This window comes from Myiozetetes cayanensis, unplaced genomic scaffold (assembly GCF_022539395.1).
Source record: "Myiozetetes cayanensis isolate MyiCay16 unplaced genomic scaffold, myiCay2020 scf6-25, whole genome shotgun sequence".
Lineage (NCBI taxonomy): Eukaryota > Metazoa > Chordata > Aves > Passeriformes > Tyrannidae > Myiozetetes > Myiozetetes cayanensis.
The window spans coordinates 3,641,425-3,654,538 of NW_026087853.1; the positions used below are offsets into that span (position 1 = coordinate 3,641,425).

The 13,114-nt window shown below is 41.7% G+C and overlaps 1 protein-coding gene across 1 annotated transcript in view; it reads left to right on the top strand.

The window, feature by feature from the left end:
• The window catches only part of MNAT1 (MNAT1 component of CDK activating kinase), a 118,238-nt gene that overhangs the window by 77,765 nt on the left and 27,359 nt on the right, over nt 1–13,114 (top strand). Inside the window, 1 exon segment of the mRNA XM_050336272.1 lies at nt 5,747–5,868. Coding sequence (XP_050192229.1) covers nt 5,747–5,868 — 122 coding nt within the window.

Below are 13,114 nucleotides of genomic sequence, written 5' to 3' on the forward strand. Positions count from 1 at the left end.
ATTGTGTGGTGGGCTATCCTTTGAACAGTGCTGGAGATTTTGAGGAAAGCTTGGCAGTTCCTGCAGGAACTCTGAGGTCTCCACTGAAAACAAGCGTGTGACTTGTTGCAGCAAATATCCAGACTATCCCCTGAATCCTGCCTGGGCTTCAGCAGGCAGTGCTGGAGAGGACAGTCCCAAGCAGGGGCTGCAATCCATGGGCATGAGGAAAGGGCACTGGGCTTTTCTGTGAAGGGAGCAGGCACTAAATCCTGCTTCTGGCACAGACCCAGGGGAATTGTATTTCGGCATGTTAGATGGACATGGGCTTTATTCTGAGAGATTACAGAAATGGGCCTCTTTGGCAGGAGCTTTAAGATAAGTCTGGTCAGGTAATTACTTATGTCAGAAAGTTGTAAAGGAAAATTTTGGAGGCAAGTAGAACTGATAGTGTGATTTAACCCGTGTCACTCCGTGGTTGATTTCCCAGGTACCTGTTTGTGTATAACAGATCACGTATAGCTGAATGTCTTTGTTAATAGCTTCTTCAGTGCTGTTGATCTCTTGGTTTATTTCTGCCATTCCTAAAGAAAACATATCTTTTAAAGCCGTTCTGGCATTTGAAAATCAAATTAAGTTACTGGGGGGGGGAGAAGGTCTAAATATAGTAGTTTAGTCAGATTGTCATTAGGCATCTGAAATCACCTACCCCAGGAAGAAGGGAAGGTGACAATCTTGTGTCTCTGGTCCTGCCACGTGTTCAGATTTTGTTTTTGCGATCAACAGGAAATCTAATGTTGATTCTGTTGCTTTCTGTCAGATCATTTGTTCTCTTTCAGTTTTGCTTCTGGGATATCCCCATAGTGCTTTTCACAGAAATCGAGTAAAGAAATTGGATTAATTGTTGATTTTTCAAGAGCAGAAGAAAGAGAAGTTGATTTCAGATATTCACATCTTTGGAAAAGTCTCACTGGCATAGGAATTTTAGGCTAAAGAATGGAATTATACATTTTAGTTTGACATTCCTTGTGTTTATTTAAAAAGGCTATGGAAGACAGAGAGGGTAAAGGTTAAAATAATATTAACTGAGCCCTCCAAATCTATCAGTTTCATTCTCCTTTTCCTGAGTATTACTGCAGTCAAAGTAGTTAATCAGAATCAGAAAGCCACATTAGCGTTGCTGACATGTATTTGTCAATAGCGAATTGGGAGACTGAAAACCAGAGGGGGAAAAAAGCCCCACAAGAACCCAACTTTTGGCTCAGACCACATTCCCAAAGATATTTGCATTAATATCTGTAAGAAATTGTGCTAACATGAAATCTTTCCAAAACCTGAATTCTGTTATGAGCTTAACAGTAAAATAGTTTCCTAAGACTGCTTATACTGAAAAATTCAAGGAATTTATAGTTTTGTTTTAACATTCTCTTGAAGGCATTTGGATAATTACACACTCAGATGATGGTGTGTCAAAAAGGGCCTTTGTTAACCTCTCTGTTGTGCCACGTACAATCAAGGCAATGCTGGGGATGTTTTAGCAGTGTCATGCCCTGGCATCCCACAGGCCTTGGTTCCTTTTATGCTCCTTACACCAGGCTGGGGAGGGCGACCTGACAGTGCAAAGGGTTAAATAAAAATAACATTGCTGCAAACTGACTTAATGAGACATAGCACGAATACTGCTATTTCTGTTATCTGACGTGTGCTGTGCTCTGGAAATGTGGTGATAGCAGAGCTGAGTAAGGTCCTAAGCAGAGAGAAAGTAAAAAAGCAAAAAGATTGGCTGCAGCAACTCATCCAGCTGCTGCTGGTACAGAAACATGCCTTGTCTGGACAAGTTTTACTGACCCCAGTCTCTGGCTTCTGTCTCTTGCCTGGGGATGTTTTTGTGGTGTAGCTGTTCCTCCTCTTTCCCCTACTAGTGCATTTTTGGTGTCAGTCTCCTTTCTCCTCCCCAGCACTTGAAAGATTTCTGAGGAGACTGTCAGTTGTTTCGCTTTGCTGCAGAGGGAAGGAGGTGAAGGAAGGCAGGGAAAGGGAGAGAGGGCAGGATGGGAAAAATTGTGAATGCTGCACCTTGAGCAGATATTTCTGGACTCTGTGTGCTAAAATAAATGCTTTCTGCCAGCCTGCAAATACCGATGTACCTGACATTTGCCAAGAGTCCCCCAAACCCGTGTGAAAGGTGCACTGATACTCTATAATTCTGTTGTTCTAATAGCCATGATTCTTCCTAAAAGAGCATTGTTTTTGTTTAAAATAAACTCCTTGTCACTGCCAGGGCAGCTCTTCTCTGTGTATAATCCATGGCTTTTCTTTTATTAATGCCATGTTGTATCACAGTCTGAAACCAAAATTGGCCACGGCTGTTGTTTCTTATTATTTCAACTGAGAGATGTCTCAAACAGTGTATTTGGATAGTGAAAAGTAAATCAGCAGGTCAGTTTTATTTCTAAAGCAAAGACATTATTTAACCCCCCCTCTCCCAATTTAATCCTGTATTTCTCTTCTCCAAAACCATACAGGACGTGAATGGGAAGTCAGTTGCTCACAAATCCATTGCTGTGCAGGCTTTTACATAAACAAAGTCCTAAGGATAAGCAAATGCCTTCCTTCTAATTAGCAGCATGTTTTGTGGTTCCATACATTCCAGTATGTAATAGGCAGCTCCAGTGCCTAAAATAATCCCAGAGAAAACACTCGTATGCCGTGAAGATAGGGGTGGGAGGGAGAGGAGGCAGGAAAATGTGTTGTCTGTGTTCTTGGAAGCCTTTTTTATCTCCGTTTGGATACTGTCAGCTTCTTTTACACAAACATTACAGCATCCAAGGGGAATTAGAAATACTTACCCATGACCACAACATCAGATTTTAGGTTTGTCAGGAGAAAGCAATGCAGAAGTAGGATCTTGGCCCCACTGCTTTCATTTTGGTTTTAGCGTGCTGATAAATGCCTCCTAATGCTGGAAAGAGGTAAGGCCGACTGTCTAGGTGGAATACAGGAAATTTAAAAGTCTTACCTCATAGATTTGAAATGGGTTTTGGATCTGTAAAAGTGCTGTCTAAGTCCTAAGTAACAGTTATTGTCTGTAGTGATGTCTTTAAAGTTACACAGCAGCATCCCTTTTATGCCACTGTGTTATGAAGTGGTTAGGGACCACTTGGGACAGAGAGACAAAACTGAGATCCTTCTGATCAAATGGCTTTTAACTGAGATAATAGTGGTCAAATTGAGCCTTTTAACCTCAACAAGGTGTTTTTTTTTTTTTTGTCAATTGTCTTGTCCCAACATCAGTGGAAATAGGGAAGGCGATGCTTTCATCCCAGCCTTTTGCACTGATCTGTGCCATACCCACTGCTTGGCACCACACTAACCTGTGCAGGGCTAAACAAGCTGGAAGCCCATCAGCTCAGGAGCCTAAAGGCCAGACAGCTATAGGGCAGGAACAACAGCTGGTCGTGGGTTTTTTTACCCATTGCTAAGTGGAATGTAATCCATGTTACCAAAGCCCATCAGCTAAAGTCGTGATTTTGGGAAATGAAAACAAATGAGCTGTCTCACACAGCTGCATAATCTCCTTGAGGTGCAGATCTGCTGGCTGGACACAAAGCACTACAGTTGTTTTGCCATGCAAAAGTACATCCTGGTTCCTAACACTTGCACCTTGGCCCAGGATGTGGGTGAGAAAGAGTCGGGAGAGAGTCACTGCTTGCAAACTGATGAACAAAAAATCAGTTGCCAGTATTTAATGGTGAAGATAATTAACTATTGCAACAATTTACCTAGGGGGTTTGCCAAAATATTTACCACGAAAATATTTGCCCGAAACAGAATTTTCTTTTCCATGGCTTGAACAAAATTTGGGTTTGGAAAGAGTGAGACTTTTCCCTTGCCAGATGAGGCTGTACACATGTAAAATGTTGGTGTGTCTTTACCTCTGGTTTGGTTATAGTCAAAGATGTCGCTAAAAATGGAAATCTAAAAGTCTTGTTTAAGCATTAATCTCTTACAATGGGTGTAACAGCCCCACATAGATGTAGTTACAAAGTATAATGTTTTCATGATCTTGAATAGATTGTAAATTGACGACTTCTAACAATACAGAAGACCCTGCATTTGTGTCTTAAGGTGCCATAAAGTGGAATAGAGCTGAATTTTTAACCTTTCTTTTCCTACTTTTTTTTTATTTAAATGTGTGGCAGCCTGCTTTTAATGTTGCAGCACTAGTTTGTGGCACAGAAATAAGTGTGCTGACCATGAAAGTTGGAGTGACCCAGGGCTTGCTGGAGAGCTTTCTTCACCACGTTTCACCTCCAGGACAGTCACCACAATGGTGCTGGCAGAGGCCTCTCCAGGCCCCCAGGCAGTGCAGAAGAAGGCTAAAACTTGTCTGCTCTCATCACACACGTAGAACCATTTCAATGGAAAACCTGAGTTGCTGATATTTCCACAGAGATCAGCTCAGATCCATGACAGCACTTCTCAAGGACTTGCGTCTTCAATTTTCTTAGCTATTTTCTGCAACTCTCTAAGCAAAAATATCTCTGCTCCAAATTCAGAAAGGTCACTGTCCTCAACCACAAATTTAATTAACAGCGTTCCCCTTCTACTGACCTTTTTTTCCCCTGTCTTTAGTTAATTTTAACCCAGTGTCCCACACTGGGAGCCTGTAGTTTCCACTTGAGGGAGTAGATGCTCACATGAGTGGCCCCAGGGAAGCTCAGCTCAGTAAGTGATCACCAGTGGGAGCCAGGGTTGTACACGGCATTACACCGTGGAAAGCTTCCCATCTCCCGTTGCAGACAAAATGTCTACAAAAACAATACTACTACTCTGCTAAATTCCTGCATTTTGCAGATGGGAAGCTCGATTTCTACAGGGAAAGCCAGGCTGTTTTGGGAGACCTCATAGTGCTCTGTCTTTTTGCTGCTGCTGCTAATTTTTGTGAGCACCATAGAATACAGTAGAAAATTGAAACTGTGTGAAAGATCAACAAATCAGTGTAGAATGTCACGCAGCAACATCTGTTAACTTTGGCTCTATCTCATATCCTCCTGACCCCTCCTTTCCAGCCACAAGTCTCCTGTTTTGTGAGAGCTTGGAGTGATAGGGACTTGGAGGGGGGAGGTGGGGGGTGGAAATCTCACTATTTCTCAGTGGTCTGAAGGGCTTGCAAAAGTACCATCTGGAGTGAAAGTTTAGTGTTTGTGTGTTTCTATATTTTTAGTAATGAAACAAATGGGAATTTGCTGAATGAATTAATTGTATTGCTCTGTAGAAGTCTGTCCTGAGAGCCATTATATATGGGAGCTTGCAAAGCCTGCCGAGAGAAAGGGAAGCAGCTTCCCTTTCTAATGAGGGCTTCCAGGAAATCATTGATTACACAATTAAGTGGCTTTCTCAGAGACATTTGTTTGATAGTACTTCTGATATACAAAATTTTAACCTAATAATAATTTTACTAGTGACACTGGAAGCAGCTGTGCTCTCTAATGGTAAACTCACCTTCAATAAAACTTGCCCCCTTCCTCCTACCTTGTCCAAACAGCTATAGCTAATGAAACATCACTTCCAGTCTGTAGCTCCCAGTAAAAAATTTAAATCTTGAAGAAATAAGCAATGTAGTGGACAGTGTGTTCTTAATGGGATGGTCTTTATCTGGACCAGGTTAGAGTTATCAACTTGTTCTTGCATTGCATTTAAATAAAGTCAAAACAAAACCTTGATCTGGTGTATAGAGATCTCCTTTTTTTTTCCCTTTTAACAGGGTCAGCATATTTCACTTGCTCCCATTCAAAAGCTAGAGGAGACTTTGTATGAGTATCAGCCTCTGCAAGTGGAGACATATGGACCACAAGTTCCAGAGCTTGAAATGCTGGGAAGGCTGGGGTAAGTAACACATTTTAATTCCCATTTCATGGCATTATAGCTGGGACTGTTACCATCTTCAGATTGCCAGGGATTCTTTTCTTCTTTTCTTTTTTTTTTTTTTTTAGGCATCTTAATGAAATATTAGACTTCCTGCCCAACCAACATTTTGTTTGGGTGGATAAGCTGAAATTTTTGGTCCTCTAGCCTTTATAGATCTATTGAGAGCTGGACTGGATTGCATTAGTGTTTTTAAGGTTGTCCTTGGCAGTCGTCGTGAAGTAGCTGTTCATTTTCAGTTGCACGGTATTAAAAAATAAATAAATAAAAATCTGGGGCTTAATTTACCCAGCTGTAAGCCAGTAAAAATATTAAAGTTGGGCTGTTTGCCATGGAAAAGGGTAGATTTACTTGTCGGCTGCTGTCTACAGTCAAACTGCGTTTGTGAGAAATGAAGCACAGAGCTTAACTTATGTCAAAAAATATAATGCAGGGCTGGTCCAGCAGCAGCCTGGAGGCATCATGGTGTGCAGCCATGTTTGGAAGAGAGTTTGGAAGCCTGCTGTGCCCGGGTAATGGAGGATAGGAAGTCCAAAAGTGTGCTCTCTAGAGATGTGTTTGTAGCTGATATGCTACTGGGATACGGTCACCCAACTCGTCATGGCCTAACTTTCGAGGTCAGCAGCACTTTCAGTGCTTGGAAAACTACATGGCAGAATGAATGTGCAGACTGGCGAGGCAAGAAAGAGTTTAAAAGATAACAGTTTACATTTGACTGTGCAATATGGGAAAACTGAAGCCACAAACTACTGAGCAAAGTTGAGACAATTTAGTGTGCAGTTTTGGAGACCACTGAAATCAAAACAGGAATCCCATCTAGTTCACTGGCACGGGAGAAATTGTATCTCATCCAGAAAATGACAGAGGTAGATAGACTTTTCTAAGTAAATAAGCAACCTAATGGTGCTTTAGAAAACTTGAGGCTGTCTGGAATTGAGGTTGTCTCCATTTTTACTGTTTTTATGTCCTCCTGATGGCTGTAATTTTTTATTATCTGATACCAAGCTTCTGAGACCAAATATTAATTAGCAGTTTAAACTTGGGCAGAGCCTGGTTCAGCCTTCACCACCTGTTTGGATGGAGCACAGCTGTGAGGGACCTCCAGCGCGAGGGGAGCTTTGAGGCTCTCCCAGCCCTCAGCCCCATCAGAAACGAAAAAAGATGACTTGTGCAGGGAGGATTCCCACTCCCTGTCCCTTTGCCTGTGTAAGGTGAGTGCTGGTGTCCAAATCCACCAGGAGCCCTGTGTGATCTGTGCACATCCCATTTAACTGCCTGTGACAGTGGTTCAGAGGCAGCACAACAGCTCGCAAAACAGAATCCTGCAAATCCCGCAGTCGCATCGCTGTGTCCGTGCGCGAGTGTATCCGGAGTAGAGTTTGCAAACAATGCCGCAGTCTTTTCTTGGGAACGCTTTGGAATGTGTCGTTCTACTCCTGCGAGCGTGAACAGCCAGGGTTGCTGGGCTTGGCTCTGGAGGGGATGAAGGAGTTAAGGGCACAGCGGTGCGGGGTGGCTGCGGCAGCAAGGGGCGGCTCGTGGGTGGGTTGGCTGGTGGTGCCCACCAGAAGAGCTCTTCTGAGTCCTGAGGCTGTTTGCCATTCCAAAACAAATACATCGAAGCTGTGGGTTCCCAGCCGGTACAGCTCCAACCCTATTCCATGGGGTGTCTGAAATACCTTAAACTGTGCAAGGCTGTTGGTTTATATATTTGTGTTTCTGTGTTTATATGAACTCATGCGCATTTCCTGTTGATGATGAATGCTTAACTAATGTGCCTCTGTCCCTGCTTTGGGGGTTTTCAGGCAGCTGCATACAGCTGCCTGGGTGAGGCAGAAGAGCTGGGCACGATGATATCCACTCCTGCTAAAGATTTTTAGTTTCCTGTTCATTTACACTCATAAAAGGCCAGACAGGGCTTTGAGGCACCTGGCTTAGTGGGTGGCATCCCTACCCATGGCAGGGGGTTGGAACTAGATGGTCTTTAAGGTCCCTTCCAACCCAAACCATTCTGTGATTCTAAATGTATTTAATTTTAAGGTTGTTTTTTTTTTGTTGTTTCTCCTTCTTTTCATTTTCCATGTAATAATTTTGCAGTCTGGCTATTTATTGCTGTGAAATGGTTCTCTCAAATGTGCAGGCTGTTGTCTGAGTTTCTGGAGCCAGAATTATTGCAAAGACACTGCCAGCCTGGAGACTTTGAATTCTCTTCTGGTAGCACAATTTATTGACTTCTTTCTTTGTTAAGGTACAATTTATTCTCTTCAAAACACTCAGTAGAATGGACTTTTTGAATATTCACATCTTAACCTCTTGCCTTTTGCAAGACTAGCTTTAACTTTTCAGTATCAGTGTTGAGTTTATTTCTTAGTAAACTGCTGTAATGTAGGACAGCTGGCAAGAAGGTCTAGCAAAGAGCAAGAAAAAGGGTTAATCCTTAAGGGATCATTTAGAACATTTGTTTAGGGATCTTTCATTATTTTTAAAAAATTGCTTTTTAAGATGACTCTTATTATTTGCTTATTAGACTTTACAAGGAACTTTGTGAGCAGACCAATAAACTTGATTCTGCATCCTCCCACTGCTCTTCTGCATGGACTTTGCATATTTTGCAAAAAAGGAAATTTATGTTCAGATAGTTTTTAGGAATTTGTTTTTGGCTTCCCCTGGGCATATAAATTTTCTTTTATTTTGCTAAGTACTGCAGAAAAGTGTTAACATACTTGTGATGCATTTATTGTTAGTGTTTTGGAAGTCTGAGAATATGAAGGAATAGATGTTTGGTTGGTTTTTTTTTCCCCCAGCACAAATGATTGGTTTAATGTGTAGGGGTTTGCATCCTTCAGCCCCCTGGTAAAGGTCACTTTGGTTGTTCAGACTGTGAGGACCAGCTCACGCCTTTCTCAGCTGTCAAAAGGAAACGTGACTTGGAGAAGGGGAGAAGACACGTGTGAGAGCATCTCCCAAATCTGTGGTGCTGCCCTTGGAGAAAAGTGTGGTCTTGGATCACTGTAACATTCCCATTGTGGGTGCAGGCCCTGCAGCTGCCTGTCCCTGCAGAGCTCTAATATCCCTGGGTCTGTGTGACTTGGTCACTGCTCTGAGTTACTGAAGTGTTTAGAGACGTGTGTTGGGGAACAGTTGCTTCCTGTGTGGAGTTGAAGGCAACCTGCTGATGGGAGTCATGTTTTCAGAGCCTTGTCTTTCAAACTGGTCCAAATGTGCTGAATTTGCTGAATTGCCAAAGTCATTGCAAGGCTGTGTGACCTGCCATGACTTTCAGGGTGTGGAGATGGATGACTGGGAGAGAGAACATGAGGAGCACCTGAATGCTCAGGCACTCGCTGCCCTTACTTTGAGTTTTTTTTAGAGGGGCAAAAAAAGGCCTGTCTCCTTTTCTTTCTTTCTAATGGTTTAGCTGAGTAGGCTGAATTTGTGTGGTTGGAGGTCTGCGTTTTTCTTACTGCAAAACAAAAGAAATGAAAAATATAACAAACTGACATGCCAAGTAGCGAAAGAATAACCCGGGATGGAAATCGGTGTGTTATTTTAAAAATGTATGTTTGATATGTAGTTTTGATTTTAAAGAAGAAAAACCAAAATAAAACAAAAAAACCCCCCTGAGCATCAAAATGATGTTTGTTTGAGGTCTTGAAAAATGTAAAGACATTCCTGGCAGTAATTGTAAGTATGTATGTCAAGCAGGAGCGGCCACACAGCGTTCCCACACCAGCTATTTACAGCTGTGAAGAGCTGTACACAAGCTACTTAAAAACTGACTGTAAATCAAAAATCTGCTTATGTGATTAACATTTTGGGTAAAGATACATGAACTTCATGTCTCGAAGTTTAGAAACAGTCTCTTGTAATCCAGAGTGGATCATACTCATAACGCAGTACCAGTTCTATCCTCACCATTCTCATAAAAGAGAGGTAATTTACAAGTAAGATTTAAAATTTCTGTTTGCATTGTGCTTGAATTCTTTATGTTAAGGCTGAACTTCTGTGCAGACCTTGTAATCAAGTCAAGCCTAGGCTGCTTAAAATTGTATTTGCCTACTTAACTTTGGAGATATAACCTGAAAATATACATGTGTATATAAAAATCAGGTTTGCTCCAAAAATATCTTCTTTTCTCTAGGGAAAAATGTGAATTTCCATTGATCTACTGACTTGTTTTCATGTATAACCACGTTGTTGGGAGCACTGCAGTTTGTTTAAGTAAGATGAAGAAAATGAAGTTCAGGAGTGACCACTAATGTAATGAGGATAGGTAATATACTTTGATAAATTAAAAGTTAAGTCTAAGCAAAATGTCATTTTAAGAGATAAGGGTAAGTACTGAAGCAGAGTGGGAGTGCTGTGAAAATCTGTACAAACAATGAGCATGTTTTAACCCACTGTTCTTTTCATTTTGAACAACTGGATTGATTCATTCCTCTTTTCCTTGTGTAGGACAGCTCAGTCATTTTAAATTTTGCATTAAGGTAAGGTTGGATTTCATATCTGCTAGAGCTTTGTTAGTGTTTAATTTTTAACCTTCACTTCAAGTGGAAAATTTCTGCATATTTCTTTGTTGTACAGTGTTGTAGTGTAATTTAAAACACATGTAGAGTTCTGGCACTTAATGTAGAAATGACTCGTGTAACTTCTTTGCTGTCAATCATTGTGGTTTTTTTTTTTTTTTTTGAAGTGAGGCAATAGTAAGGATGCTCTCCAAACTATTCTTAAACCATAGCTGAGCTGGTCTTTGGCTGGATTAGTTTTTGCTAAAACCCTGTCAGTGTCTGTGTAGGGTTCAAGGCAGTGAAATAACTGAGAATTGATTTTGAATGGGTGACAGGAGTGCTGGGCTTTAAAAGTCATAGCAGGTGATTTTTCACATCTGCTCTGTCACTGGGGTATGCAGATATTTTTTGAGTCTTGGAAAAGGAGAAAAGCCGCAAATGAAGGGCTGATTTGATCTGCTTTGGCCCATTGATTTTGAACACTGAATTCATTCTGCTCCTTTTAATGGAATCTAGTCTCTCAATAAGCTCAGTAGTCAGAGTCAAAAGATTGAGTAAGAGCAAGGAGAGCTTGTCTTGCTTTGGAGGGCATGTAGAGGGCTGCACTCCTTGCAGGAATTCTCTTGGCTACCAAGGCATATGGTCTGAATTTCCCAGAGTCTCCTGTTGCAGGGCCTGATCCTCAGTAGAGAGATCCCTGTCAGCTGCAGTGCGTTTTGAATCAGGCACCTCATGAATGAGAATTGGCCAGTAAGGAGTGATTATTGCCTTAAAGACACAGACACATTTGCATACAGCCCTTTTTTGTTGTTTTTTGTTCATTTTATCACGAATAATTGAGTAAAAGCCTGTGAATGATAGTACAAGTACTGTGTGGATACACTTTCTTGGAATAGTGTGCTGTCTCCTTCAAGAGAGGATGGACCAAGGCAACAACTGCGTGTAAACCATCCTCATTTGGTTTGACACAGAAACTGCCTGGTGTTGCTTTAGAGTACCACAGAAACCCTACAAGTTTCATCTTAGGGTTTTGGAAGGATGCAAATTCAGTATGGGGGGAGGTAGATTAGCACCAATTTTTCCAGCCGAGTGGAAATCAAGGAGCGCAGCCTTTGGTTAAGTCTGAAATCTTCCTGTTTAAGAAATCAGCTTTCTGGCAGAAACGTCCGCGAACATTTCAAACGACACCCTGTAGAATATGGTGTTTTGCATGGAGCTCTTCTGTCAAGGTCATTAGCAATTGAATATATTAAAAGTGGCCTGCTTATGAAACGGAGAGTTTTGCTTCCTGCCCGCCCACCTGTGGGTATAGTGTGGGTTCTGTAGCTGCAAAAGGTCTCGGGGGGGTTATAAAAGCAGAGAATATGGAAAATATATAAAGAAACAAAGAAGGAAGCCTGCATACACCGTGTAGTTTCTTACATGTAAAGTTGGCTGTAGTTGTGTGTGTACCACTAAATGAACCTCAAAAGCTGGCCATGACAGCAGAATGTCCATAGTGATTGTTTTTGTTGGCGTTTGGCTTCAAAATTAACTCATCGATCTAACACGAGTCTCTGTGCTCGCAATACTGCTCTGGTAATGTTTTTTTACTTTTTCATGCAATCATGGAAAAAATATGTTTCTGCTCGAAGCAGTTGTCAAACAAGCTTCTTTCATCGGCAATCAGACACAGGGCAGCTGAGTAAGGCTGTTTAGTCTAGAATAAATACTCGAGAGATTACAAGGTCGCTGTAGGAAATGTAATTATACCATTTATTCCAGAATAGTCTTTCTGTAGTGTGGGCTTGCTGAATACTAAATCATACATTTATTAAAATACTAATAACGTGAAGAAGAAAAAAACTTTCAGAGCCTCTAACGTAAGGAACGGGGATGTGTCTGCAAACTGTATGACAGGGTGAATCAGTAACTATTTAAAATTATTTCAGAAGATCAGGATGGTAATACTGGCTTTATTAATGCAAAATGGTAGGAGGCAAACCCTGAGTTGTCTCTGCAGGTGTAGGGGCAGCGCTGCTCAGTGGGCACTGCAATGGTGCCCACTCAAGGCAAAGGTGCCTGCTGATGGGTTATAATGTGGCAGGAGGCACCCTGCAATTGTGTGAGCCAAATGCCCTATTTTCTGCCCTCTTTGTGTCTCAGCAAATCAAAGCCTTGTTACTACCAGCCATTTGAAAATATCTGATCGTCTGTGACAGTGCTTATCTGTTATTGAAAGCCCTTCTTTGCTTTCATCCTTCCTTTCCTCCCCTGCATTGATATTGCTATTGATGTCTGGTTCTCCTGTGACTTTTAATGTCCACAGACTGTCCTCCATCTGCTTAGAAAAGCTTGCTTTTGTAGAAGTTAAGTTTTAGGTCTTCTGTTGCTTCTCTGAAAGTTTGTGGTAAATTTGAGGTCAGTAGTTATTGCGCTCAGTATTTTCTTTTTCTGTACTTTTTTCCTTCCTTTCCTCTCCTGCACTCCATCACGTTGCCCTTTTTGAGTCTTTCTCTGACTCCTCAGCCAGATGGATAATTGCATTGGGAATTGTGTGGTTGCCACAAGAAAAACAGTACGTTTTGCACATGCAGGAGTGATCTTTCCTGCTTATCTCTCGCTTCTACAACAGCAGGGCCTCAGTGTCCCCCTGTTTTTGTAGTTCTTCCTGGGACAGAGCCCCAAATGCTTCCTTTAAACCCAGTGTTGGACTACAG